This window comes from Channa argus, chromosome 16 (genome assembly GCF_033026475.1).
Source record: "Channa argus isolate prfri chromosome 16, Channa argus male v1.0, whole genome shotgun sequence".
NCBI lineage: Eukaryota > Metazoa > Chordata > Actinopteri > Anabantiformes > Channidae > Channa > Channa argus.
The window spans coordinates 10,965,086-10,992,581 of NC_090212.1; the positions used below are offsets into that span (position 1 = coordinate 10,965,086).

At 38.0% G+C, this 27,496-nt stretch overlaps 5 protein-coding genes across 11 annotated transcripts in view; 3 read left to right on the forward strand and 2 right to left on the reverse strand.

Annotated features, from left to right (window-relative positions):
- The first annotated feature begins 296 nt into the window (after positions 1-296).
- Positions 297-7,511, forward strand: mis18bp1 (MIS18 binding protein 1). Its single transcript, XM_067480763.1, has 16 exons — positions 297-1,952; positions 2,041-2,178; positions 2,301-2,596; positions 2,820-2,893; positions 3,142-3,263; positions 3,412-3,502; positions 3,648-3,760; positions 3,958-4,115; positions 4,228-4,297; positions 4,387-5,101; positions 5,225-5,403; positions 5,951-6,090; positions 6,222-6,364; positions 6,441-6,528; positions 6,628-6,682; positions 7,019-7,511. The coding sequence occupies exons 1-16, from the start codon at positions 959-961 to the stop codon at positions 7,117-7,119; spliced, it is 3,477 nt and encodes a 1,158-aa protein (XP_067336864.1). The 5' UTR covers positions 297-958; the 3' UTR covers positions 7,120-7,511.
- A 583-nt stretch (positions 7,512-8,094) lies between these two features.
- tpp1 (tripeptidyl peptidase I) lies at positions 8,095-14,024 on the forward strand. The gene is made up of 13 exons (XM_067480766.1): positions 8,095-8,223; positions 8,656-8,730; positions 9,106-9,245; positions 9,502-9,652; positions 9,922-10,043; positions 10,141-10,310; positions 10,444-10,642; positions 11,205-11,393; positions 11,720-11,792; positions 11,895-12,015; positions 12,097-12,258; positions 12,433-12,558; positions 12,912-14,024. Exons 1-13 carry the CDS (start codon positions 8,213-8,215, stop codon positions 13,050-13,052), a joined length of 1,680 nt encoding a protein of 559 aa, XP_067336867.1. The 5' UTR covers positions 8,095-8,212; the 3' UTR covers positions 13,053-14,024.
- On the reverse strand, positions 12,912-18,778 carry yy1a (YY1 transcription factor a). Its single transcript, XM_067480771.1, has 5 exons — positions 18,160-18,778; positions 16,796-16,946; positions 16,234-16,294; positions 15,904-16,062; positions 12,912-15,692 (listed from the first exon to the last, which is right to left on the reverse strand). The coding sequence occupies exons 1-5, from the start codon at positions 18,656-18,658 to the stop codon at positions 15,510-15,512; spliced, it is 1,053 nt and encodes a 350-aa protein (XP_067336872.1). The 5' UTR covers positions 18,659-18,778; the 3' UTR covers positions 12,912-15,509.
- A 1,242-nt stretch (positions 18,779-20,020) lies between these two features.
- degs2 (delta(4)-desaturase, sphingolipid 2) lies at positions 20,021-25,833 on the forward strand. Its single transcript, XM_067480791.1, has 3 exons — positions 20,021-20,180; positions 22,872-23,614; positions 24,273-25,833. The coding sequence occupies exons 1-3, from the start codon at positions 20,099-20,101 to the stop codon at positions 24,414-24,416; spliced, it is 969 nt and encodes a 322-aa protein (XP_067336892.1). The 5' UTR covers positions 20,021-20,098; the 3' UTR covers positions 24,417-25,833.
- A 137-nt stretch (positions 25,834-25,970) lies between these two features.
- The window catches only part of evla (Enah/Vasp-like a), a 30,646-nt gene continuing 29,120 nt past the window's right edge, over positions 25,971-27,496 (reverse strand). For all 7 annotated transcript variants that reach the window (XM_067480786.1, XM_067480784.1, XM_067480787.1 and 4 more), the window contains one exon: positions 25,971-27,395. In XM_067480786.1, coding sequence (XP_067336887.1) covers positions 27,358-27,395 — 38 coding nt within the window. In that variant the 3' untranslated portion in view covers positions 25,971-27,357. The remainder of the gene's footprint in view (positions 27,396-27,496) is intronic.

A 27,496-nucleotide genomic window follows, 5' to 3' on the forward strand; every position in this document is an offset into this window, starting at 1 on the left:
CTTCGAGTACAAACATCATACACAAAATCTACTTAGCACTGAGTAACAGTCTCTTAACAATTTTAGCACAATCACATATCTTAGTCAGACATATTTCTGTAATATACATACAAACATTACTGCAACATAGCCTCAGTCTAGTTATTTTAAATACAAGTTTCTTTTCTAAAATAAGAGTTCCTAATTACCAAATTGTATTTTTGATCTACAATGAAAATATATAAAGACTAATATAAATATATATAATATATTTCAGCATAACCTTTCGGCTTATCCCGTGAGGTCAGGGTCGCCACAGCGGATCATTGTCCGCATGTTGATTTGGCACAGTTCTTAAACCGCATGACCGTCCTGACGCAACCCTCCCCAATTTCTACCGCTGGGGATGGGAATGGGCTGTTAGGGGTTCAGTGTCTTGCCCAGAGACACTTGGACATATTGCCGGGATCGAAACACTGGCCCTGTGATCCGTGGACGACTGCCTTACCAACTGAGCTAGAGCTGCAATGAAAAAAATATATAAAATCTAAAATATATTTAAATATATACCCAAAACTTTGCCCAGTAATTATGTTTTAAAACATTAGGTTCAAAGTGCTAAAAAATCTCAAATCCAAATCTGCAGTCCAAATTTTGCTAGGCAACCTCAAAGCCACCAGTAAATATCTTTAGATATTATACAATTATTACAAACTTGAATAAATACTAAATACTATACCGTAAATTGAAGTAGACTACCTAACTGAAACAGAGATGTTATTGGAAAAAGGCCCCGAGATTCCTTATCACTGACTTTATTTCAGGAGAAAGCCCCTACCTTATTTTTCTTTCTGCTCAGCTTGATTATGTGCTTTAACTGTTGTTTAGAACGGGCCTTAGTTGTTGCATGTGACACATTTCAAAAAATCTTATTACGAAAACTAAAACGGAAAGGGCGTATTTTTTAAAACTACGTCACATGATTCTGGCCAAAGGGAGCCGTGATGCGAAATTTGAATTTTGCGAGCTAGCTGCTAGCATACGCTTCGGATCTATAATAACTTTTTATCTTTTTTTTTTTTTACAAGAACTAATGGCGTCGCGTCATAATTTATTACAACAAACAAAATCTGAATCTCCTGCCAAGATATTTGCTAAGCTAAAATCCAGAGTGCAGAGAGAATCGATGTGCGCAAAGGATGGTGTTCTCACCGACAAAGATCCCCCGTGGAACGTTAGAGAGAAACATGGAGCAGAGTTTAATTCGCCCAGGAAAACTGCGGAGTGCATCTGGAAGACCCATGATCTCGGGGACAATGATAGATTAGGCTCTTATGGCAAAGAAGTGCAGGCTTTTACCCTTTCGCCTATTTCAAGTCCCCAGAAGACTTTCCCGTTTTCAGCCATTGACAGCAAACATGTGGACAGAAGGCCTCCTGTTAGTGAAACTGGACATATTCCTATCTCAATATATGGACACACAACAACAAAGGGATCTTTCCTGGAGTCAACAGCTGTTTCTCACCCCCTCTCTGTAGTAAACAGAGAGCAGATCCACGCTCAACCCACTCAAGTCAGAGACTTGGATGGTTATAAAGCGACCAGCAGGACTCCAGTAAAAATACAACCAGTGCAACATGATTGTATAAGGAGTGTGTTTGAAGAGGAATGTGCTTCTCAAGACAAACTGATGTCTCCATCCAATGTTTATTCCCCAATGAGGAAGAGGTTGAGGAAAAGAAAATGGGAACAGGATTTCGGTAAAGTCAGTAGCAGTACAAAGGGGATCAGCAATGAAATCATAAGTCAGTCACGGGAAAGGAAAACCTCCTCCATTCTCACAGATAACATCCAAAACAGCACTTGCATGGAGGAGCTAAATGATGTTCGAGGACTACCTGCTGAACAACTGGAGATGAACCAGTACACCCATGAACTCATGTTTCCTCTGCCAAGATCTACAGCAAAAAAGCGTGAGTTATCATTAGTGCTAAGCTGCAAGTCACAGGATGATATTGACCGGCATCTTTTTGGTGTTGATCATTTTGCTATTTTGAACAGGTTGCTGTGTTATCACAGAAAACGTTCCAGTGATGTCTCCAGCCAAAATGTTTGCTTATATGAAGGAGAGGGAAAGTAAAAGGGAGCAGCAGGGAATTCATGAAGTCCACAGTAGCACAAGGCAACTCTTCAGTGGAGGTGAGTGATGTTTTGTGGGATTACTTGAATCTAGTGGATGTAAAAATAGATTTTGTTTTGCTGTTTTGTTTTTTATCCTGCACAACATAGTTTCGTGTTATCACCTATACTGTTTTCCATAGGTAACTTCGGTCTGTCCAGAGACACGTCTCTCTTCACAGCTGACAATGTGGACAAGATTGAGAACATTGCCTATAGAAGTGCTACAGAAAGCGTTGTTCCTGTCAAACACTCCAGGGCTGAGAACACTGAAAAGCAGTGCAACTCGTCTGAGGATGGCTTGGTCCCTGTTGTGCAGTCACAGCCTGTGTTTTTTGAAGACCCGCTGGTGCTCAATTCGCCACGGATCTCCATCCCGAATAAACACCAGACTGTGTTTAAACGCAAGAACTTGCAGAATTGTGAAAAATTCCCAAATGTGAGTAGAAAATTGTGACATTAACAGTTAGGAAAAAATGAGACATCATCTGCTGATTAAACGTGAAAAAACAGCAATGAACCTAATCCTTTGAAGTGTTGGATACAAAAGATTTGTGTTTCCAGACACATTTTAGATTAAGTGGTAAGAGCAAGTAAATTGTTTTCTCTTGGAGAGTTTTGTCTATTGGTTCTTACTGAGCTTGTGTTTTGTTCTATTGCAGGAGTGTGTGATTTATCTCAAACAGTGGTTTTTGAGGAGAACCCATAAGGGCCTGTTTGTTGATGGAATCCACAGGTATGTGTAAATGTTCGAGAAAACTGAACTGTGCAATTAAATGCCTTTCTGACAGTTTCAACTTAAGAACTGAGAAATTATAATTAGTATTTTATAGCAGAGCTGCTTTATTGGATTGCATTAGATTCTACAGGTGTACCAAAGTGGCCAGTGAGTGTATTTTCAGATTGCTATATTAGGCCTTTAAAATTTGCTGAAGATTTTGTTGTGGTTTTAATGTGTAATCTTTCCTTGTTTTTTCTAACCAGGGATGAAAACATACCATGGAACAGTAATTTCATCGTGGACAGGGTTTCAAATTCTGTGGTGAAGACTGTAACTGGGAGGGTTTACATCTTAGTTGGCAAGATGAAGCCGGGCATGGACTCTGGTAAGTAACTTTAGGTAGATAGCAGAGAGTAGGTTTCACTTTGGAAGAAAATGGTAAAAGTATAGTGACAAAATATAACTACTTTGCACAACGACTGCAAATTATATTATTGTGTTTAATTCTTTTCTCTCTCACGTTTTGCCAACAGGGTTTCCCAAGTGGTTTTTGAAAAAATTTGTTAATGGATTTCCTCCAAACTGGAAGATGCTTTATGAGAAGCTTCTCTTAGAGTCAAGACAGTAAGAATATTTGTTTCAATTTCATTCTTTTAGAGAAACATGGTTTGTTTTTGCTGGAAATGTTAAAAAGCATTGGATGACATGTCACGGTGTTGGTGTTTTAATCTGTTTGTTTGTTTTTTGTTTTTTTTTGCATCAACCCCAGCATAGAAACGGAGAACAACAACAAAGGGAGAAACAGCAATTTGAAGAAAAAATCTGAGTCTTCTTCCATCAACATCTCTGTAAAGAGGGAAAAGCAAAAGTCTTTCAAGACACGTACGTTCAAGAGATATGTTTTCACTAACAGACTTGTAATCAGATCCTAGGCAACAAGCCACCATAACCATTACAAACAACAAAAGACTAAATAGACTAGAGTGAGATTTCTAGAAACCACTACTTTTTGCTACTTTTTAGTTAATCTAGCTGTAATTTTTTGTTTACATGTAAATGTATTCTCTCCTCTTCTTCAGCTAATTCCTCTCCTCCAGCCTCCTCGGCTACGAAAGTGTCCCGAAGCGGTCGGGTCATTAAGCCACCTCTAGAGTATTGGAAAGGAGGGAGAGTCATTCTGGATGCATACATGAATGTTTCCATCCTTGAACGTTATGATACCCCCATATGCATTTCTGTAAGCACATGAAGCCAAGCGCATTTACATTACATAACAATGCCAATCATATTTTTAATTTCGATGGTCAGTTGTTTTGATTTTTGGATTGATTTATTGTTGTGTCTCACAGGAGGACAGCACAACAGTGTCTGCGGGGAAGTCACAGAAACCCACCCGTGTATTCATACCCTGCAGTGAGGGTAAAGATATAACTGCATTGCTGCAGTTTATTCACAATGAGATATAAATTGTGAGTCTCATGCAGACAAACTGTCCTCTTTGTTTTCAGGTAATAAGCATTCTGAATCAGACAGCAAAGAAGAGGTATCCCTACCACTTAGGAAGGTTAAGGCTCCACTCCGCAAACGTAACCGAGCCAAGATTAACTCCAAAGACAGTCCCTTGAATCCATCAGAACCTTCAGTGGAGCAAAATAGCAGTCCCGAAGAATATTCTGCTAGAAAAGCATTATCGAGCCGAAGGAGTCCAGCTACAGAAAAAATGCTTTTGAATACTGTTGCTCCAAAGCAAAGAGTACCTAAAAAGGCTTCCACCCACCCATCAAAAAGACACACACATGACACCGGCAGACTTCCAGTGAGCCAGAGAAAACGAAGTACCGCATGGTCTCCAGAATCACTGACTGGCATCGATCAAACATTACAGCAGCAGTTATCAGATAATGAGTCTTTTGTCAAAAGAAAGACACGGGGGAAAGGAGAGCACAGGAAGAGACATGGAAAGGCAAAGCCAAATACCATGTCGTCTTCCTGTCAGTCATCAGAGAATTCTGAGGAAAGCACGATGAAACTGAGAAAGAGAACAAAAATCTGTGATGCTGCTCAAACACAGAAAAAAGTCAACAAAACATCACCAGCTACCAAACCTCCAGCCAAATCAGTGCAGTCCAGCAAGAAGCACATGGTAAACAAACACAACGCAGTTGTTCCACAGGAAGAAGATGACGACAAATGGACTGAGGCAGAGCTCATGAAGCTACAACAGTAAGTTCTTTTTTACCACAGATTGAGAAAGAACCTTTTAATAGTATTATAAAAACATTCTTCTCATAAGCCATAACCTCATGGCCCACTGATGTGTGTATTGTATGTGCATTTGCTTTCCAGGGCTGTGTCTCACTATCCTAAGCACATGACAGGTTACTGGGCAAAGGTGGCGAGAATCGTGGGAACACGTTCTGCAGCAGAGTGCCACTTGCAGTACACATCCCAGGGAACCTCACAGACTCCCACTAAGAAAGCCAAGAAACCCAAAAAGGAACAGCAGGAAGCAGCAAAAAATCAAGGTAGAGAAAGGTTTCTGTTTGGGACGAAAAAATAGAAACACCGGATGATTCAATACACAAACCAATATGGCCTGAAGACATAACTGATGGTGAAATTAGAATCTTTTAAAAAGCATGTTAACTTTACAAAGATATCAGATAATGTAAAATTATTGTGTTGTATCATACGGAAGTTGCTTTAATGTATTTGCCTCTGATAGAGTAGTTACTCTAGACTTTATTTGAGGGTTATTCTCATTAATTATTAAACAATCACTTTGTCAATTAATTGATTCATCTTTCTATAACATGTAATATAAAGATCTAATATAAAAGGTAAGAATAGAGTAAAAAAAAGTATTATAAATTATGCCATCCTCATGAGTTAGAAAGTGGAACAATATTTTTACTGGAAGAAGGACATGCAAATCTTGGTAAATAGCAATAGTGTGATATAGTGTGAATACATTTGTTTTTTTGGGGGAATTCTCAAATTATCTTTTTTATGTTTTGTACAAAGACAACATGGCATATTGCAAACATTTGACAAGCTATAATCTGTACCTAGCTACAGATCATCCTGTGATATCTGCCCGAGCGGGAACCTTTAAGAGGAAGCAGCAGGTGCGTAAGTTCCTGGAGGCCATGCCCAGAGAAGAAGTTGATGACGTTTTTAGCTCAGCGTACATGCAGAGTAAACGGTTTGAGGTTTGTCCTATTTCTGTTTTGGGATTTTGCAAAAATCCTTGTTTTTTTTCCAAGTCTTGTCTTTCTAGTGATTTTGTTCTGTTATAAAATGTGGGTCTTACCATTTCCCTTGTGTATGTCTTGATGAATAGATACCCTCCATGTGCCAAAGCGATGACCATGACTTCCCAGTGTCCGACCTCAAGCCTCTGACTCCCATGTCAAAACTTTTCCCAGAGGTGAAGACTCCTCAGTGCCTGCATATCACTCCTGGCATGATGGGCTCTCCAAACAGGTGAACCACTGCAATTCTGGCTTCTAAGATTTCTTTGCAATACAATAACTAACGTATCTTTTTCATGTTTTCACAGAAACAGTGATGACAAATATGTCTTTCAGCTACAGAAGAGGATGAAAAAAAATCAGTTTAACGTCTGCAAAAATGCTCCATTGTCTAAGGTATTGACCCATTAGGCTTCAGAGATTGTCATCTTGAAGATGGATGGATTGTTGTTATTCAGTGGAACAAACTCACTATTTATTCTTTTTTTCTTTCAGAGCTTTACACCCACGCCCTCAGTTAAACGAACAATGAGACGATGTGAAAACACAGGTAAAATTTCTGAGGAATGTTCTCTTTAAGAGTTTACGCAAGTGTATTGGAAATAAGTGAATCCCTGTACTGTACACTCAGAAAAAGCCAAAATAATAGAAAACGTTTAGAAACAGTGGCTATCCAGTACATATAAATACATTTAAAAATTAAATGTCTTTTATTTTGTCTTTTCTGATGTCCATTTCTATGTTTTAGAGAATCTTTTTTGAAATTAATATGATCTATTTTAAAGGCTGTGATTTAGACTGTTGGCTGAAAGCAGTATTTGCTACATTTCTTTTGTAACATGATTCTTGTTGATGAACCTAATCAATTTCTTTTCTTTTTCACTAGAAAATGATAGCTTTGTTATTTGGGAGATGTTTCCAGGAAATGAAGGTGCACTATTGGAAAGCGAAGAGGAGGAGGATTTCTACTTCTCAGACAATGACTGATTGAAACTGCAGCTGAAATGTCAAAAAAAAAAAGACATTCATTCATTTCAGAGGAACAAAGGAGAGATGTGAGCTTTTCCTGGTTAACTTGGATGTGAACAAGAAAGGAGTTTTGCTCCTCTATCATTCAAATTAATTTTTTGATTATACAAAGGCTTATCGGTATGAAACAAGCAGAATGTCCAAAATGCAATCAACTGTATATAAATGAAATACATTTTGTTTTAAATTTATGGTTAATATTTTGGGATTATTTTATAATTTTAATTTGTAGCTTGCTGTCAAAAACAGACTTGTTTCTCTTCCAATATGTCCCTGTACATATAGCTTTGGTCTTAATCCCAAAGACAGTTGCAATTATTCTTTTAATAAACCTTTTTTCATTTTTGTTAGTTTGTGTATATTACATACATAGCGACAACAGTTATTTATATAAATGGTAATGGCTCAAAGTTTGCTTGTTTGTGGTAAGAATATTTGAGTTGATTCTTGGAGAGGTTGAGTTTTGAAAATTATGCAAGAAAAGCTAAAAAAAAATACAAAAATGCAACAAATAACTGGATTGTGTGTAACATGTACATTTTCCTCTACCTTTAATAATTTGGGAAACTGCTTGGTGTATCCCGCTTCTGGCCCAATGACAGCCTGGATCCTCCCTAAACAGGATAAGTTACAGATAATGGGTGGACGGATGAATTATTATATAGAAAAATCCTTTATGTCACTGTCCAGGCATAAGCAATTTCCTTTCCTAAAACACACATTTGCTGGGACTGTTGCTTAAAAAAATGATTGACTTATAACTAACAATTCGTCGGTCTGTTCCCTTCGAATCTACAATTCTTACTGCTCTGTGTTGCCCCACACCTCCACCCAAATAGTAATAATTAAGCGAAGTATATTCAGCCAGTATAAGTGAAGGGCAAGTTGGTTAAACGTAAATCACGTAGAAACTTAAAGGCGCTCAGTGAAGTTCACGGAAAAGAAATCTGCGCAGCCGATCACGTGAAGACGAGTCACGTGACCCCCGTGTCCATAATAGTCCCTCCATCAAAGGGCAACGGCCGCGTTTCATGCTGGTAACGAGGACACGATGAAACTACAGTGAGTACTCCTAAATTACTACAAAGTTAGATTTTCTTCGGAAGATGCCTAGAAAAGAAAGTAGTTGATAACAGTATTTTCTGTGATTGGTAAAGTAGCGCTCGTCGTGTTAAGGTTTCATTTAGCTGGGATGACCCACAGAGCGACCTACAGCAAACATGGCAGGAGACAAGTGTTTAAAATGCTGTAAATAACAGCACGTTTTGACACGTGTAAAGCTTGTTTCTAACCCTTTCATCACTTTCAACCCACATGGTTAAACATTCAATTTGAGCGGCTTATAGCTCAAATTGCTGTAAATAAAGTCTCAATGTGATGTAACATTGAGGCTTTTATTTTCTTTGAGAAACACTGAAGTAAGATGATGAAATTTTAAACATGTCTTGTCCCTTGTGTAAATGTTGTTCTCTGATTTATGTTTTCTCCCAACAGACTGACCGTCTCCATCCTGTTGTTATTCAGCTCGTTAGTCTGGAGTGGATATCTGGAATATAATCAAGATGTCCTGTGAGCAAACTGATTGTTAAAGTCTTCTTTCCTGTGTCTTTACAAATCTTGTGCTTGTCTTTGTTTTATACTCCTCCCAGTTATCTTTGAATAGATAAAGGTTTGAATATGGATTTTACCAAGCTGAACAATTGTGGCCTATGGCTTAGAATGTCTGCCATTCATTTGTGTCCGTGTTCGAGTTTGTGAAGTGGTGTAAAGATTTGCTCAACTACATAAGCTGAGGGAAGATCACATTATCTTTGATACTTAAAGTTTCCATAAACATTCAGTTAACAGTAAAATCACAAAAGCCAAGCAGTTGTCTTAAAATTCAGCAGCCTTCAATTTAGATTCCATCGAGACAGGACTAAAAAGTTTCTCCTATTTCGATAGGATACCAGAAGACTGGACTCATGTCAGTCGGGTTAACCCCACAGACGAGCTGGAGCTGACCTTTGCCCTGAAGCAGCAGAATGTTAACTTGCTGGAGGAAATACTCAGACTAGTGTCAGACCCTGACTCAGCAGAGTATGGTAAGACCTATAACTGCTGGCTGTTCTTAAATTTACCACAAAAAAAAAAAAATCTAGGATCTGAACAGAGCTCCATGCACTGGGCAAATTGAGATGCCCGGTAGAGTTTGTATATCCACTTATTGATATTTCTGTTCTTTATAATGAACTCCACTGATTTTGTAGTTTAAAAGCGGCCTTACTGACTGGACAAAAGCCTTCTCTTAACTGTGGCCTCTTTCTATGCTGCAAACAGGTCTTGATTTGTCCCCCACAGGTAAACACCTCAGCCTGGAGGATGTCTCTTCCCTTGTGCAGCCATCTGAACTGACCCAGAAGGTGGTGCGTCATTGGCTGCAGACTCATGGGATTACAAACTGCCTGACTGTTAGCACACAGGACTTTTTACAGTGCACCATGACTGCAGAGTAAGCATATCTTTTTTGGACACATTTAATCTGCTTAACAGTATGTTGGCTTTTTGTTTTTTAATACATTTGCAAAACAGGAAGGTACTTTTTTGCTTTAGGTCCTTTTGCGTGCATATCATGCAGAGGCAAAACTTATCTTGTGAGGCAGTTCCTCTTTCTGTGGTTATTGGTTGAAATCAAAATTTATAATTGTAAATCTTGACCAACATGAGTGTACACGATGTGAAGTGAATTCAAACTGTTGATGTTTGGTTTCTGAATTAAAGGGTTGCAGAGACGCTGCTTCCAGGAAGCAAGTTCCATCGTTATGTCAGACATGGTCAGACTTTAGTGAGGTCTTCAGCTCCGTACTCTGTTCATGATGATGTTCACCAGCACCTTGACTTTGGTAAACATGATTTCCTAAGTTGTAAAATATCATTTCTTTATCATTGGATAAAGATCTCCACTAACATAGATGGATGGGTGTCTGTATTTTCCTCCAGTTGGAGGGCTACATCGGCTCCCTCCCAGAAGGCAAGTCCTCAGTATGGAGCAAAAACACTCTAAGCCAGGGTTGCACCTCGGTGTGACTCCTTACGTCTTGAGGGAACGCTATAATCTGACAGCAAGTGATGTGGGAACAGCTCAGAACAACAGTCAGGCTGTAGCCCAGGTAGGATTCATGCATATTGGTCCAGGATCAAATATTAAATGTTGCTTTTAGACATATAAACATTATCTCTGATACCAAAATCTTACAATGACTAAGTATACTTTTCACTTAAGTTGGTTGTTTTGTCTTTTAGTTCTTGGAGCAGTACTACCACCCTGCTGATTTGGCTGAGTTCATGAGCTTGTATGGCAGCAGTTTCCAACATCGGTCTCAGGTGGATCGAGTGGTAGGCACCCAGGGAGGAGGAAAAGCTGGTATTGAGGCCAGTCTAGATATAGAGTACATTATGAGCACAGGGGCAAACATTTCTACATGGGTCTTCACCAATCCAGGTTCGTAGCAGAAAAGACGGCTTCAGCTCTTTGTGTGCATGCACGTGTTTACTCTTTATGTTCTTTCCTTCTTAATTATGCCATTATGTGAGAGCAGCCATGAATAGCTATGTTGCTTTGTTGGCAGACCGAAATAACAATGGAACTGTTGCTTCTAGTAAAACTTTGTAGCAACTTTTCAGGACCCAGAGAGGGATTTTTAACACATTTGGTGCTCCACTGACTGTTCCTGGAGAATACAATTTTAACTTTTGTATGCCATAGCTGTTCAGTGCCGCTTACCAAGTTAGCACACTAAACATATCTGCTAAACAGCTGCTGTTCATGTTGCTGTCTTACTATACATTTGATATTAACTTTCTTATAAAAGCTGAATTTGCAAAATAGGTTTAGTTTTTATTATTTTTTTCCTAAATTTCTTGGCCGCTGGTATTGTCAAACAGAAATGACCTTTTTCCAAACAATTATCTAAAAAAAAATTGGCATGTTTTTGCTCACTCACCATATTTCAGTTCTGTAAAAATGATTATGCACATGTTGACATTTCCTCACTTCACTTCAGGTCGCCATGAGTCTCAGGAACCTTTCCTTCAGTGGATGGTTCTTCTCAGCAACATGTCAGGCCTGCCCTGGGTTCACACAATCAGCTATGGAGATGATGAAGACAGCCTTTCTACTGCCTACATGATGCGCATCAACACAGAGTTCATGAAGGCTGGCGTCAGGGGAATCTCTTTGCTCTTTGCCTCAGGTAATTAAAGTTTTTGGCCTCTTGTTTGTCAAGTCTTAAATCCATTTGGTTATGTCAGCTACAAGTTCCTGTTTTAGAACTACTTGAAACAATAGACTGTACTTCAAAAGGGGAAATATCACTGTCAGTTGGGCAATATCCCAACTGACATTGGTTTTGCTCCATAATTTTCACATCCATATCTCGCTTGAAACATCGATTCACTTTTAAAAATCTGAATTCCCATGATGGCATAGTATCTCTGAAAAACCTCCTTACACACCTTGTCATGTAACTGTCATAACAGCATTACAGCAGTACTCTTTCTGATTTTGTTCCATGTTCAGGGGACAGTGGGGCAGGCTGCAGACATTTGAGTGATAAACTAAACTGCTTTAGGCCCAGTTTCCCAGCCTCGAGGTAAATATAAACTATAAACTGCAATTCTACAAAGATTTTTAGCTGTAAAATGTTTAATCAGCAGGCACTCCTAAATCCCTATGACATGGTTCTTGTTCCCAGCCCTTATGTGACAACAGTAGGAGGAACCTCATTCAAGAATCCATTCAAGATCTCATATGAAGTCACAGATTACATAAGTGGGGGAGGCTTCAGCAATGTCTTCAAGATGCCTGACTACCAGGTAATATCATTAGGCCATCAGCTCTATTAATGTTGTTAATTGCTACAGTGTAGTAAACATTGTGTATATGTGATGCCACAGGCCAGTGCAGTGGAGGGTTACCTGAAAGCTGTGGCAGGAGCGCTTCCTCCTCAGTCATACTTCAATGTCAGTGGCAGGGCCTATCCAGACATAGCTGCCTTGTCTGACAATTACTGGGTTGTCATCAATAGAGCTCCAGTCCCCTGGGTGTCTGGGACCTCGGTAAATATATATATCAAACTTGATAATACTTTTTTGGTGACAGATGCACACAGCCACAATGCTGTTTTCTAAAATTTAAAAGTAACCCGAAAGTATGGATGCATTTTAACTATAGCTTCCTTTTTATTTTTATTTTTTTTCCAAACATCTCTCATTGATTAATTGTCCCTTCAGGCATCAGCCCCTGTGGTAGGAGGCATGCTGTCTCTCATTAATGATCAGCGCCTGTTGAAGGGTCTGCCAGCCCTGGGCTTCCTCAACCCTCGTCTCTATAAGCTTAAGGGACAGGGTCTTTTTGATGTAAGTCATGTTACTTTGTGCATCTTTAAGTTGGCAATTAAAGGCTTTTTTTTTTTCCCCTCAACAATATGCTATATATACACATTGTTATAACTAAACAATGTTTATTTTGTCAGGAACAATACAAATAAACTAAACTAAGCTTTATTTAGCAATTTCATATTGCCAACATTTTTTTTTTCAATTATGATCTTTTATGATTCATTTTCTTCACTTGATCTTTATAAACACAAAAAGGAAAACGCATTACAAGGTTGTTGCAAAAGCAAATATTACATAATGTAGGCCCAACCTTTTGCAACAGATTTTTGTGATCAGTCTGGTTTCTAAGTCTTACACCCTTTTGTGTCCAGGTGACTGAGGGCTGTCACCTGGGCTGTCTGGATGAACAGGTTCAGGGGCGAGGCTTTTGTGCTGCATTGTCGTGGGATCCTGTAACAGGCTGGGGGACACCAAACTACCCTGCACTATTGGATGTCCTGTTGGCTGAGTGAACACTTGCAATATAATATCAGCACACTGTCTGCTCTGCGAGCAGGTACTATAAAGATCTAAACTCCGGACCAGGTGCCTGACAATAAGACTAAAAGGTGTAAAGGAGAGGAAACAGTTTCAATTTATTATGACTCATTATAAATTGATTTTGAAACACTGCATTATTCCAGTCTCTGCTGGAATGTTTTTGTCAGCATGACTTCTATCAGCTTAATTGTATTTCATAATCATTAAAAAAAAAAAAAAAAATCCAGGGGGGATTTTATAATCTCCTAAAAGCCTTAACTCTGTCTTTAAATTTTATGTTTGTCAGCTGTGGTAGGTGGGTTTGTATGCTGCACTGCAGTTCCCTGCTTTTGCTGTTCACCATATTAACTGACCTAGATTTGTTTCAGTTTATACAACAAAATTTAAAGCAGACAAGTGGTAATGATTTACATTTATGCTGCTAGATGAACTGCATGGGAAGTGTGGATATACGTATTGCTATGCATTGCGACTTAAATAAATTAAGAAATAATGATAAAACAAATCAATAATCTTTTTTAAAATTTATACGTGTCCATTTCATTTAAAAATAAAAAAATGGAATTAGACATTTGTTACATTTTAGATAAAAATTTACCATATGCAATTATTTAACCTAATCAGGGAAATCATGTGAATGAACAAATGTGGTGTTTGAGTTTCGTGTAAGTTCTATTTTGCCATAATACTCTGCAGGGATGTGCTAGATACAAATGTTTGTTTTTATAACACACTGCATTTCCAACAGTTCTTTAAGTACCAATTAATTGTAATTAAAACATACTTCATGTGGCCTAAAAATAACAACCTTTATTTTTACTTTAGTCTGCGAGGCTATGAACAAAATTGCACTGAAAATGTGGGTTACAAATCTAGCCAGATATATTGTACTGTTTTGTTTTTTACCAGGTGAGTCAAACATTAAACATTGTGGGGAAAAAATGCCTTTATTGTCAAAGCTTTTTTTTCCAACTTTGAAAAGGTCAGTTGATTATGATTTTTATGTGGAAGAAACAGAAGAGCTGCTGCAGAAATAAGGTTAGGTAGTGCTACCAACAGTTTATTATTAAAGCAGGGAACCTGTGCTTCTTGAGGGCTGCAGCCCTGTTTTCCAGCTATTGCTACCCTACTCACTGCTGATTACCTGGATAAAGGTTGTTCAGTACACCAGAAGCTAGACTTGCAGTGTGTAAGGCTTGTATAGTAGGAAGAAGGTCAGTACCTCTTTAAGCCAATGCGTTAACTGGAAATCTGAAGTTTACAGTGTAAAGTTATAAATTCCTTTCAGTCGATACTGTATTGTTGAGCAAATAGTGGTAAACTGATAAAGGACCAGAATCTGTTTCACTTGTTTGTTTCCATTCTCCCTCAGAAAAAGTGTAGAGTTTAAGTACCTGACCAATCAACTCTGACTACTACTATTAGGGGTGACTTCCTCAAATATTGGCAACATGTTTCTTCAATGTTTATGCAGATATTGCACACTTTTGCCATTTGTAAATGGTTAAAATCAAAAACAGACTCCATTGGCTCATTCTCCTTTTTAAAGTCTGACATTTCTAAAGAGGGAAACTTTAACCTGTGATCTCAGCTAATTTAATCCTCTTTAGAGCAGTCCCAGGATGTAGCTCAGAAATGCACTGTTACTAGAATAGTTGAGCCATGTTATTACATATTGTAAATTATAGTTTAGGGTTGAGTTCTATTTATCTAAGGACAAATAACACTTTTTGTATTGATGGTGCAAAGGGGGAAAACATTTTAATCAGTGATGACTATTGAAAATCACGTGGCTACCACCTACAAGGTTTGGATTTTGCATTATACAAAATGAAAATATGCAAAGACCATTCAAACCTCCCTCAAAACACACTCACATGAAAAGGAAAGTAGGGAGGTAAAACAAACTGGTACCTCTTCCAAGAAGAGCTATAGGGACAATCTAACTACAAACATTACCACAGAGCTTATGTCAAACAGTGTACAATATGCACACTTGGGGGGGAAAGTACAAAATTGAAAAGGTGTCATTACTGAGCAACGATCAAAATTTGATGTATATTACAAAAACTGTATTAGGCTGTGTTAAAACTGTGTTTAAGGTATAAATAAGTTGTGTGTTTTTTTTGTTTTGTTTTTTGTTGTTTTTTTTTTTTAAGGTACAGCTCCTTGAAATATCTTCACAAGGTAGCGCCAAAGTAGGCTAGGAGGCCTGAGGGGGCTGGGGTTCTCATGAGTTCCTTATTCAAACCTCCATATGAATATCAAAAAGTTCGAGAAAAATTAATTTCTCTGTAAATCTCTAGAGAATAAAAATGGAACTTCTTATCTCACAACAAAGCAGGCCACAGGACAGTTTGTCAGGGAGTGGAGATGCAGGTCAGATCCTCCAGTGTATGCTCACATTGCTGTTGTGGTACAGGGCCGATTCACTGGTTGTTTTTGGCTTTGGCATGTGTCAGGATGTGAGATTTCAGGTTGGTTGACTGGGCAAATTTTTTGTTGCAGCCGTCAAAGGGGCACACGTATGGGCGGTCTCCAGTGTGAATACGCACATGTGTGCGCAAGTTAAAGTCCAGAGAAAACCGCTTGCCACAGCCCTCAAATGTGCACTGGGAATGAGAGACACTGAATTAGAGCTGTTGCATGCCTCAAGCTTGGCTCTCAAATAAACATATCTTTTATTAGCAGCAGGCACTTGTAGGCTTTGCTTACAATTACATGATGCAAGGCAAAATTGCAGTATATTTTCTAATTACAGAGTACAATTATACATTTTCTAGATGTAGAAATACATGTAACATACAAAGTGATGGAACGTACCTGGAAAGGTTTCTCTCCTGTGTGTACAAGTTGGTGCCTTTTCAGTTTTGAACTCTCCACAAAAGCTTTGCCACACTCTGCACAGACGTGCACACGAGGCCCATGGGTATGCAAGTGCTTTCTCATTGCTGAATTATCCCTGAACATCTTGGTACACCCCTTGGAGGGAGAGAAACCAGATTAAGTCAATTGCTGGAGACAGCTGCAGTTTTCCTCATTACAACATAAGGGATAGTTGTATGTTTTTGGAAATATTATGCCATTAATCAACATGTACAATTGAGTAAGCCAATTATGTATATAATCCTAATCTTCCAACACTATACTCACTTTGTGTGGACAGGCTATCGTTCTGGGTGCATCGTCTTCTTTCACCTTTCTTGGCTTCATTCTGCAAGAGAAATAAAAGTGGTCACTTTATTCCAAAGCATTAACCCAACTTTCCACATTCCTGAATTTAAAGAGGGCTCAAGGGAGCACACAGGTGGTGACTATGACAGTGTGCCAAAAAAACAAAAAACCCACAGATGGCTGCCCACTAAAGTTCCCCAAATATTCCCCTCATTTTTTGAGCCAAAACATTGTCGTCGTGGTCTTTTCCACATTTTTTCTCATATTCCTGAATTACACGAACAACATTTGCATACTTTCTGTATGCATATTGGGTCAGTTCACACAGTTGCTTAATTCCATGTTCAATATTACTGCACTAAAAACAATATATATAGTTGTGCTTTTTGAGTAAGCCATGTAAATTAATTGACTTGTCATACTTTTGCACCATGATTAACAATGTTCCTTAACTGGCTTATAACTTATAACTTGAAAAATGCTGTATATAAATAGTTATCTTCCATATTAAGTGATATTAACAATCAGCATTAGCACTTACCGTGCAAATTCTGCGAGCTGTTTGGGGTCTGAAAGGTCGATGCCTGGGATGCCTCCTGGAGGCAGCTTCTTCCCTGTCATGTACTCTGAATAATCTGGTGGTGAGTTTTCACCTGTGATTTGTTCCTCATGGTCAATGTCCTTCTTGTCATCTAAGTGACAGGGATAGACAGAGAAGAGGTGTTGATAATTAAGGCACCAACACATGGAGAAAGATTATAAAGCAACAGAGCGCTTAACTGTTATTTCATGTCATTGTCTGTGTCATTGTTTACTGCTGCGAATGTATTAACCAACAAAACAAAAGAGAATGCCCAACTTTTGGTTGTTCATGTCATCTTACTGATGTAATAAAATTCTCACAAAAAGGAGTCAAAACCAAAAACTATACTTGCATACATTTACACAACACCTGATGTAATTTAAATATCTGTATTAAAAAGACCAGCATTTTAGGCATAGATGTAATATTTCAAATTTTATAAAAATTTTAAAGAGTAAAAAATATTAATATTACATTTTGTCATATCATTACTAATATTTTAACTTTTAGATAACAAATAACGCTGTCAATTTTGACCTTTAATTTCGTGGATGAGGTTGGAATGGGATGGGAAGATTAAAACTGTAATGTTTACAAACTTTCGCATTTCCAATATATGAAAAATAAAATCTATATGTTGATTTGTTTGTGCTCATTGTTCTGTAGCCATTTTTAGAATGTAATATAGACAGTGGGATACAAAAATTAATGAAGTAAATTATATCTTGTCTAAAACAAAACATACTTTCTATGGCTGGTACACAGCAGTAGCTGTTCTGCCTAATTTAGTTACATTATCCAGTCGACTTGTATTTCTTAAACGACACACACACTAATTATATATATATATATATATATATATATATATATATATATATATATATATATATATATATATATATATATATATATATATATAATGCGTTTACAGGATCAGAAAAGTAAAGTATGAGGGGTTCCTGAAGGCACCACCTCTGCCGTTACAGCTGAACTGAACTGCGCCACAGCGGCCTAGCGGAGCCACCTGCACTCGCTCCCACTCTCGCCGCCATCTTCGTCGGCCAAATAAACGTCATTTTTTCGGGCCGCCATACTTTCTAGACCGGGGAAATATGGCGGCGCCCATCGACACATAAAACATGGCTTCCCATAAAAACAAAAACATTTCGAATGAAGTTCAAGTGGCCCAGATGTGGGAAATAGCGTTAGTTCCTACTTTAGCGGAGGACAAGGGCCTAACTAGGCCCTGACAGCCGACAACACAGGCCGAGAACAAAGCGAACAGCCCCCTTGCAGGAATTCACCCAGGACTCTGAACTTACCCGTTGCCCACATAGTGACCGAAAACTCTCCCTCCAAAGTCTTTATTTGGACCTGCTTCTGTTCCCATTTTCTCCCCATTTCTCCTCCGCTCAGATAGCTTTTTTTGCCCGCTTTCTTTCCGCTTCCAGACTTCTTCATCCGGCCTGTGGAGGAGCTTTTCCCGGCAACAGTAACCAGAGTCTGCTCTATGTAGTCCTCCTCCACGGCGGGCACGGGAATGAGGATTTGGTCCTCGAACCCGTCATCCGTGTGCAGTTCAGAGTCATCCTCACCCACAACTTCTTCTCTTGTTTGTACCAAAATCACCTCCTGGTGCGGGTGAATCGAGTTTGGATCATCCGTGTCAAGCGGCTGTAAGGCGATCATAGGCTGGTGTTCACCGTCGTCTCCAACAACTGCTGTCTCGATTGTCTCTACTTCAATTTCGTGCAATTCCACAATTTCGGCTGGCATTTCAGTCCCGTCCGCTTCTATGTACAGGGTGTCCCCCGACGCCATGATAAATATTGTATTTCCTTCTTCTAAAAAGTATTTTTAAAAAAAAAAAAAAAAACTCTAGCTGTCGCTTCCGTCTACTCTTAGCCTTCCTCCTCCCTCTCCGAAAACAACTCCACACAACTGTACTCTCGCCGCCACAGTGCTCTAGTTATGAAATCTCGCGTGATTTCGATGAATGCGCTGTTAAAGTATCATCAGCACAATGTAGGTGAAATAAATGCTCACGTGTCTTTGCCGTTATTTATGTAAAACATGTAAAGCGTACTTGTATCTTTAGTAATCACAATGTGTGTAAAAGATTCAAATTTGGGTAAATGAGGTTAGATGAGTCTTTTTCAATTTCTACTTTAAGAAAATCATAATTAAGTTTTTTTTTTTACTAAACCAATTGACCTTTTTGAGTATTTGATTATATTATTATAGTTATAAAAGGCATAAATCCCCAAGGGCCAAGCTGCATGGATGGATTACTGAACAGGCCTACAGGGAACATATCCAGGGTCTCTAGAGGTCAGGGGGCCATGGGCCAGACCCTCTAAACTTCTGCTCTTATTTCTTGTCTATAAGAGTTCCATCAATAGTGTCAAAATTACTACATTAGATAGATACCAGCAATCAAAAATGATGAGCAAGAGGAAACTCTTCGAAAGAGGTCATACAAAACATTAAAACATAGAAACAAAACAATAGAGATCAAAGTAGACATTAAATAACAAAAACAAACACAAAACTACAACAACAAACACAAAAGTATCATGCTAAAGTGACCTATTTAACTCGCTGGTTTTATTTGTCCAAAAACGTACCTCAAACATAATATTTACAAAAGCAGCCAATTTTCAACCCACCAATGCCTGGCTGTTTTTGAAAAAAATAATTAGTGCTCAAAAAGATGCTAATCAACACTAAGTGGAAGTTATGTAATTAAAAAGTATTGAATTTTATGAGCTTACCACAAATGTAGAAAGTCAGCGAAATTGTTATGTAGACTCCCAATCTGTAAGGTAGGAGTGGTTGGACCTGCGTGTATTTGCAGTTCTTGCGAGTAATAAATAACAATTAAAACAGTACTTATATTCCCTTCATGTTTAACAGGTTCATTTTTATATATTCAAAGTGCAAAAATGTTTATGTGATGCCAATAACTTTTTTGACACACAAATTACAGCACATGTTGCGCCGACTGTCTTTTCTTTTTAATATTTCTACCAGTTTGAATACGTAGTATAGCCTGCATGCAAATCTTATCGTTGTGGCTCTTCGTGCAATAAACAACCCAGATGTCCCTCCCTAAAGTCAGGGGAGGGGCCTGTCGTTACACCTTTAGCCAGCAAAAGTGTGTGTGGCGGGGGGGAGTGGGTGTGCCTCGATACAGTGAGGGATTAATGACACACACACAACGCCAAAGAGCCACCTGGCTCACACACAGACAGGATAGTCATGGGGAAAGCAGCTGGAAGAGGCGACTTTGAATGGGTCCTCAACGACCAGCCGCATACTTCAAGAAGAAAAGCAATACTTGGTAAGAAATGATAAAATATAAAACTCTTCGACTCATGGTGAGTTACGTTTGTGGTTATTTGCCGTCATAGTTTCAGTGCATTTCTTTTTGGCTATAAAATCATAGCCGGTAAAACCTGTTTATTAGTAGTTGCCTAACTAGCTGTCACTTCACAATGTATGCAGGAAAAATGTAGGAACTGATACCATTAAATATAAAAGCAGTTTCGTGGAGTTCATTCCATAAATTTTGTACACCATGTACAAATATCATGACTTTGAAATTGCAGTTTCTAAAAGAAAGACAATAAACGCTATGCATAAATTAAATTCAGTGCATGTGTGGGTAGTCACACATTAAAATACAGAGTTTCATCATTCCCTCTAATATTTTAAGCAATTGAATTCAGAAGTGCCTTTCATCTTGTCTCCTAGAAGACTTTTGAGTGTTTACAATATCTTTTACATCACAAAGTGTAGATAATCAGATACCTGGCATGGCTTTTTAAAAAAAAAAAAAAAAAAAACTCGGACTTTAAAATTCCTGACTTAATTTTATTTGAAAACGTAACTAAATGCCTTTTTAAAAACAATGTGTAAATCGATCATTGGGCTTTGCTAGGTAACAAGACACATTCCATTCTCATAACAAACGCACAGATACAATGCTAACGCTTGAAATAAGAAGAGTGGCTTTGTGAGAGTCAGGGGATCTGGGAGGATTCCTGAAATAAAAACCTTAATTCAGTAAACTGCCTCAAACCAAATCGGTTATCGTTACTTTAGTAATACAAAAGACTATATTTAGCTGGATATATGTGTGTGTGCGCGTGCATGTGTATATATGTATGTATGCAAAAAAAAGACACAACCAAAAAAAAATAAATTGAGATATACATTATACTGAGATATACATACATAAAATTGAATTAATTGATATAATATATATATATAAAACAGATATACTTTAAAACTTTAATAGCCAGGACAGTATGTGTGATATATATATATATATATATATATATATATATATATATATATATATATATATATATATATATATATATATATATATATATATACATATATATATATATCACACATACTGTCCTGGCTATTAAAGTTTTGATCCAACCAAACCTGTTCATGGATATTTGATCTTGGCTTTGTCCAGCAGTTAAACAGTTGCTCTGGTGTGACAGGAGCATCTGGAAGGTGATGGGTTGTGTGACTGACCACCAAGGCTTGACTTGAAGTAATTTGTATTAATTCGCCCTGCCCTGAGTGGAAAAGCACAGGGATGTGAGATTCAGTTATCATGTAAACTAATTTGATTGACAAGTGGTTTTATGAATCGAACGGCCTGTTTCTTGGTGCACATTAATACTGTAATTGTGGGGTCATCTGTCATGTTGTAAACTTTATATTATTCGGGAAGTTCAATGGATATTGGTTATATAACGGCAGATTATTTATGGCAGTTGAAGAAACAATGAATAATAACTCTTTTGTCCTTTTGACTCATTGCATGCTGTTGAGTCAAACTATTTTCAGTTGAAACCTGATGCTGCAGCTTTTTGCAGGAAAGTAAATCTGGCAATGGTACTCCATGTATCAGACTGTAAAGGAAATTAACTCTGTGTCTCTGACATGGACAAACTGTACAGCATGGTTTGTGCTGTGGCTTTAATTTAAACACGGTCTTTTATGATGTCTGGTTATTGATTTAACCTCATATCCTGTGGGTGGTCTAAAATGTCAACACCTCTAGATGTAGAGCCTATAAACAGGGCTATAAATAGCTTGAGACACATTAGAGGTGAGTTCAAATTATATATTATATTAAAAAGATATATGTACCAGAACAATTGTTGGAAATACATTTTGACAAGTTAATGCTTTAAAATGAATGACTGCAGGGGAACAGTAGGGAATTCCTATTGGCTAAACTTTAACTAAATAAATGGTCAGTAAAGGGAAGACCTACCTGTGACAGAAAGGTACCTGAATCCAGGCTCTGCTGTTGGTAAAGTTTTAGTCGCTGTGGGAAGCACAGTTTGCATAGAGAAAATACACAAGAGGTTAAAGCGAAGAAACAGGTCAGATTTGCATGTGTCATTACTGTCATGGGATAGGCTCCTGCAGCAGTCTCCACACCCTTGTGATCCAGAAATTTGGATAAATCAAGCTAATCTTTCCTGATATGATTGCACGAAATGTGTATGTAACTGTAAGGTGTGGTCAGTGCAACAAATCACAACCTGTTTTACCTCATTAGTAGAGTAAATTGTAAAGGTTTCATGAACTAATCCAAGCTCTTTTGTAAAGGTAAATTTTTTTGAACCGCTCCCCAGCATCTTGCTGATCGTCATGTCCCTCAGCAAAACAACACCTTTGCCAATTAAACATGACATTTGTCAGCAGGTGATTCCCAGGTGGAGAATTATGTGTCACACAGTGATACACTGCTATCGACTATTTGAAAATAACAGTGATTCTGTCAGTAAACAAGTTTCCCGGCTGGACAATTTATATTGGTTACATATTTGAAAAATGAAATTAATTACTATTATCGCTCTGTTTTTCCAAACTTTTCAATCCTTTCTCTTCTGCCTTTATCCTATATATCTCCCTCTCCACATTATTTTTTCCAATTTCCCCATCTCTGGCCATGTCCCTTTCCAAACCACTTTCTGCCTGCTTCTCTTCTCAGCCAAATACCCAGAGATCAAGTCTCTGATGGGTCCAGACCCCCAGCTGAAGTGGGTGGTTTCAGGCATGGTTCTAACCCAGCTCCTGGCTTGCTACCTGGTACGCAACCTTACCTGGAAGTGGATATTCTTTTGGGCTTATGCCTTTGGAGGTTGTATTAACCACTCCCTGACTCTGGCTATCCACGACATCTCTCACAACGTGGCTTTTGGCAACAAACTGGCAAAGTGGAACCGCTGGTTTGCTATTTGGGCCAACCTGCCCATCGGCCTGCCCTACTCAGCCTCTTTCAAGAAGTATCACATCGACCACCATCGGTATCTAGGAGGTGACCAGTTGGATGTTGACATCCCCACAGACTTTGAGGGATGGTTCTTCTGCACCCCAGCCAGGAAGGTCCTCTGGCTCTTCCTGCAGCCCCTTTTCTATGCCCTGCGCCCATTGATTGTCAATCCTAAACCAATTTGTCAGCTGGAGATCCAGAATGCTGTAGTTCAGCTCATGGTGGATTTAATTATCTACTATTTTTGGGGGCTGAAGCCCATTGTGTACCTTATTGCAGGATCTATTCTATGTATGGGACTGCATCCCATCTCTGGACATTTTATAGCTGAGCATTACATGTTCCTAAAGGGACACGAGACATATTCATACTATGGACCATTAAACTGGATCACCTTCAACGTTGGGTATCACATGGAGCACCATGACTTCCCCAGCATACCAGGCAGTAAGCTACCTCAGGTAAGAGACTGTTGTGTTGAAAATTAATAACTAAATGACCAACAGTTATACTGTGGACTATGACCATAATTAGAGAATTTGGACAATTACTTACATCACCACCAGGTATGGACATATAATACAGACAGGCCTTTCCTTCTTTTTAGAATCTAAACAAGAAAGTATCTGCAAATACCACGTCATATTTTTTGTATCAAGTGCAAATATTTAGATGAAAAGGTTTGTAAATGATTAACTTCTGTCTCTCTAGCTACCACATGATGTGGTACAGAGTGGAATACCTTTCAGTATGCTAAAAATGACTAGTGATTCTTGGTTTATGAGCTAGTTTTGATTTTATTTGAGTGATATTTGCCCATTTCAGGTAGGAAACTCAGCCTTTCAACTATAATATAATATCACTTAAAATAAAAATTAAATTACAGTTTCTGCTTAAATATTGTACCTAGTGCTGCTTTGAATGAACGCAGTTGGCCTTTATAATTAGATACCTTAATCACAGTGGCCTTATGTCTGATTGTCCCCGTGAAGTATGGTGTTATGTTGAAAAAGACCTGAAGTGCTTCAAGCATCTTCCACCGGCAGTTTAAATGTCATATTCTCATTTACCTTCATTTGTTTCAAAGTCTTTATTCTGACCTTTGTTTTTTATTGGTAGGTCAAGCAAATTGCAGCAGAGTATTATGATTCCCTGCCTCAACACATTTCCTGGATCCGGGTATTATGGGACTTTGTGTTCGACGACAGCATCGGCCCCTACGCCAGAATCAAACGGGAGTACAAGTTAAGGAAGCAGGAATAAATGTGATTATATTTTTCTGTGTGACTGTAAATTTCACTTGTTTCAAATCTGCTATGGACTGCTATGAAATATCATTATATCAAAGTCCCCCCTACCCCCAATGTATGTACACTCACTTACATGTTGGGCATTCGCATCTTGAATCATTCTTGTAGTTGGGTTTGCAAATGGCAAATTAATGCGCACACATAATTTGAATGTATACACAATTAATGGAATGGGACTTCAGCATATATAGGTTGATGGATTCCTTCCCATTATTTATCTTTGTTTGTTCCAATTATACACTAATGGCCCATTGTTGTAATACACTGACTTATTATTTTACCCAGAGGATACAGAGAAGAGCCAAATAATAAAAAGCTTATATTTCCTTACCTGAAATTAGACAACAAATAATAGTATTGTTTAGCTTTTTTTTTTTAAACAGAGGTCGCATACATTCTCATGAGGTTATTATAGACATGTCACTACCTTATTTGCTCTTAGCATTATGTAGCTTGTATCTGACAATCAAGGCACACAAAGCCTCTTGGATTACCTAATATATTTGACAACCTTTGTGCAGAATAGTACCAATGAGGAAAATAAGCATTGAAAATTACCTTTCAGTAAGATGAGCCATTTCTTCTGTGACGTTCCATTCTGCGTATCTAATAGGTCCATTGTGCTGTAAATAGTTTTAAAAAGAAGTGAGGAAAAAAAAAACAATATACAATGCAAAAAATAAGTTTTTGGAAAGTTAAAATTTGGTAATATTCAAATGTTTGACATGGCTGCTGAATGAACTTTTTTGTACTGTAGTTTTTGTTTTTTGTTGTTATATTATAAAGTCCTTTGGTGATCACTTACTTTTTTGTACATGCAGTTTTTTTTTTTTTTACTTTATTTTCTTGAAGTAAAGGCTTTCACAATAAAGAGTTTGCTAGTGTTGTGCTGCCATTTTTATCTGATTTATCAGCAACTGAGGCAGCAATTCCTATTAACTGTTTCAAAGGCACCCAATTGAGACTTCTTAAGAAGAGGACCCTTCACTGTGTTTATGCTATGGGTGCCTAATCAAAAAACAAAAACCTAAGATGGGGTTAAAATAGGCCATACAATCTAAATTGATTTCTCATCTGGTACATAATACTAATTTATTTATAATGATATGAGGGGGGGCGGAAGCAAGAACCAAATATATGGCATTAGCAAAAACTGGTAGCTACAACCTGCATTCCCTGAAGGTCTCCTATTACATGAACCAACACTTCTGATTTAGACAATGTGAGAGTAATTACTGGAGATGATGTTTATTTTGTCTACTCACTGTATTTACAATTGAATGTATGTTTAGTAATTGATAGATGATTTGTTTCTATTTAAATTACTGTAGAATATATGTCTAAATCTATTAAAAGATATTAGAAATGTTCGTGTAATTTGTCATTTCCTGTCTGCCCTGTAAACAGATGTCTGTTTTGGTTAAAAAAAATAATATCCTAAAGGTAAAATCATTTGACCTAACCACACACATCAAAACAAAGGGGAACACACACAAACACACATCTATTGTTTTCTTTGTTTGAATGAATTTACTTCCAGCTTTTAAATCAGAACGTAGTTGAGAGCAGACAGAGTGGATAGAATACAACAACCAATATTCAACCAAATCCTTCCTGTAAAAGACACATTAAGCTACCATCACATACGCCTACCATTTAATTTCTGCACAGTCTTATCTAGGTAAGATTTGCATATTGCCAGAGCAACTGCCCTCGTGTTTCCCAATGCTACCATTATCATTTCATATATAGAAAAGGGAATCCTCATGGAAAACAGACCACTATAATAAATGTACCACCGTTTAAATAGTTATAAACCAAATGCAAAACTAATTCATACAGATGGGGGTTTCATGCATACTTGAGAGGGATCACAAAGTATAGAACGATTGATAGAAAGTACTACGGTGTTTTATATCTAGGTAAAACCAGGTGGCACATTTACAGCTATCGGCATGTTTTGAATATGATCCCCAAGTTTCAGTGATCTCAAACATCAGAACAGGTAGAGAAACAAGTACCTCAATCACACTGGAGTTGTAGAGCAGACTGTTTGAGTGGTTTTTGATTAACTGCCAAAGAAGAGTTTGCTCATTTGTAATGTCTCATGCTTTGAATGTGCTGGGAAGAGGTAATTTAAGTGGCTAACTCTGGTGCTGACATTGTTTTCCATCATCTCTGGAGAGAAAAGGTTAGCCACACAACAACTGTATTAACAAGGAAATAAAAAGCTTTTTCTTCCCTCCTTCAAATAAGCCAGATTGGTGGCAGTTGAGTCTGCAGCTCCATTTTGCCCATATTGTGCTTCATCAAAATAGGGATAAGCTAAACAAAAAAATAATAGAAAATATGAAAGGCTGACATTAATGGTGTGCAAGATTCCTTACTCCTTCTATAATATCAATAAAATACTCATTGTCATTAACATCACCACAGGTTTTAAATAATAAAACAGTAAAAACTTATAAAACGAAAATATTTTCTTAAGACTCAGACTGAACAGAGAACAAAAAGTTGCAACACTGGGCTGACTGAGTCTATAGGTGCACAGAGAGGACCACAACACCAAACTCAGCACAAATGTTCACCCATCCCTCAATTCGTCTTGCGTGTTTATCATCCTCTGTGTAGTTTATCAGTCCTTTAATCCTTCAGTATCCATCCTTCTGCTCTTCTTTCTTATTAATGCCTTCTCTCTAATCTCTTCTTTTCTTCCATGTTTGCTGTCCAGCAGACTAAAATGTTGGCACAACATCTCTGCAACTTGCATCATGGCATTGTGAGGTCACAGAAACATTGAGAGAACATTCCCTGGTCCTCATGTCTGTGCATCTGCATGTCCATCCTCCTCCAGTTCCTCCTCTCACTCTCCTCTAACTGTTGCTCAGATGAGATTATGATGTACTGATTCTGCTGATTTCTTGTCTTATAGCTGCAAGAAAAGAGAGCAGCTTTTAAGATAAGAATGTCGAGTGTACTTTAATAGTCAACAGAATTTATTGCCAGGGAGTTGTAAAAACCAAAGTATGTAAA

Coding starts and splice junctions, on each gene's coding strand:
- tpp1 (XM_067480766.1), top strand. Junction 8,731..9,105: donor GAATATAATCAAGATGTCCT/GTGAGCAAACTG, acceptor CTATTTCGATAG/GATACCAGAAGACTGGACTC. Junction 9,653..9,921: donor CAGTGCACCATGACTGCAGA/GTAAGCATATCT, acceptor TCTGAATTAAAG/GGTTGCAGAGACGCTGCTTC.
- degs2 (XM_067480791.1), top strand. CDS start 20,099: ATGGGGAAAGCAGCTGGAAGAGGCGACTTTGAATGGGTCCTCAACGAC. Junction 20,181..22,871: donor AAGAAGAAAAGCAATACTTG/GTAAGAAATGAT, acceptor TTCTCTTCTCAG/CCAAATACCCAGAGATCAAG. Junction 23,615..24,272: donor CAGGCAGTAAGCTACCTCAG/GTAAGAGACTGT, acceptor TTTTATTGGTAG/GTCAAGCAAATTGCAGCAGA.
- yy1a (XM_067480771.1), bottom strand. CDS start 18,658: ATGGCGTCGGGGGACACCCTGTACATAGAAGCGGACGGGACTGAAATG. Junction 16,295..16,795: donor CAGCTCGCAGAATTTGCACG/GTAAGTGCTAAT, acceptor TTTCTCTTGCAG/AATGAAGCCAAGAAAGGTGA. Junction 15,693..15,903: donor CAGGAGAGAAACCTTTCCAG/GTACGTTCCATC, acceptor TCTCATTCCCAG/TGCACATTTGAGGGCTGTGG.
- mis18bp1 (XM_067480763.1), top strand. CDS start 959: ATGATTCTGGCCAAAGGGAGCCGTGATGCGAAATTTGAATTTTGCGAG. Junction 6,365..6,440: donor ATGATGGGCTCTCCAAACAG/GTGAACCACTGC, acceptor ATGTTTTCACAG/AAACAGTGATGACAAATATG. Junction 6,529..6,627: donor AAAATGCTCCATTGTCTAAG/GTATTGACCCAT, acceptor TTTTTCTTTCAG/AGCTTTACACCCACGCCCTC.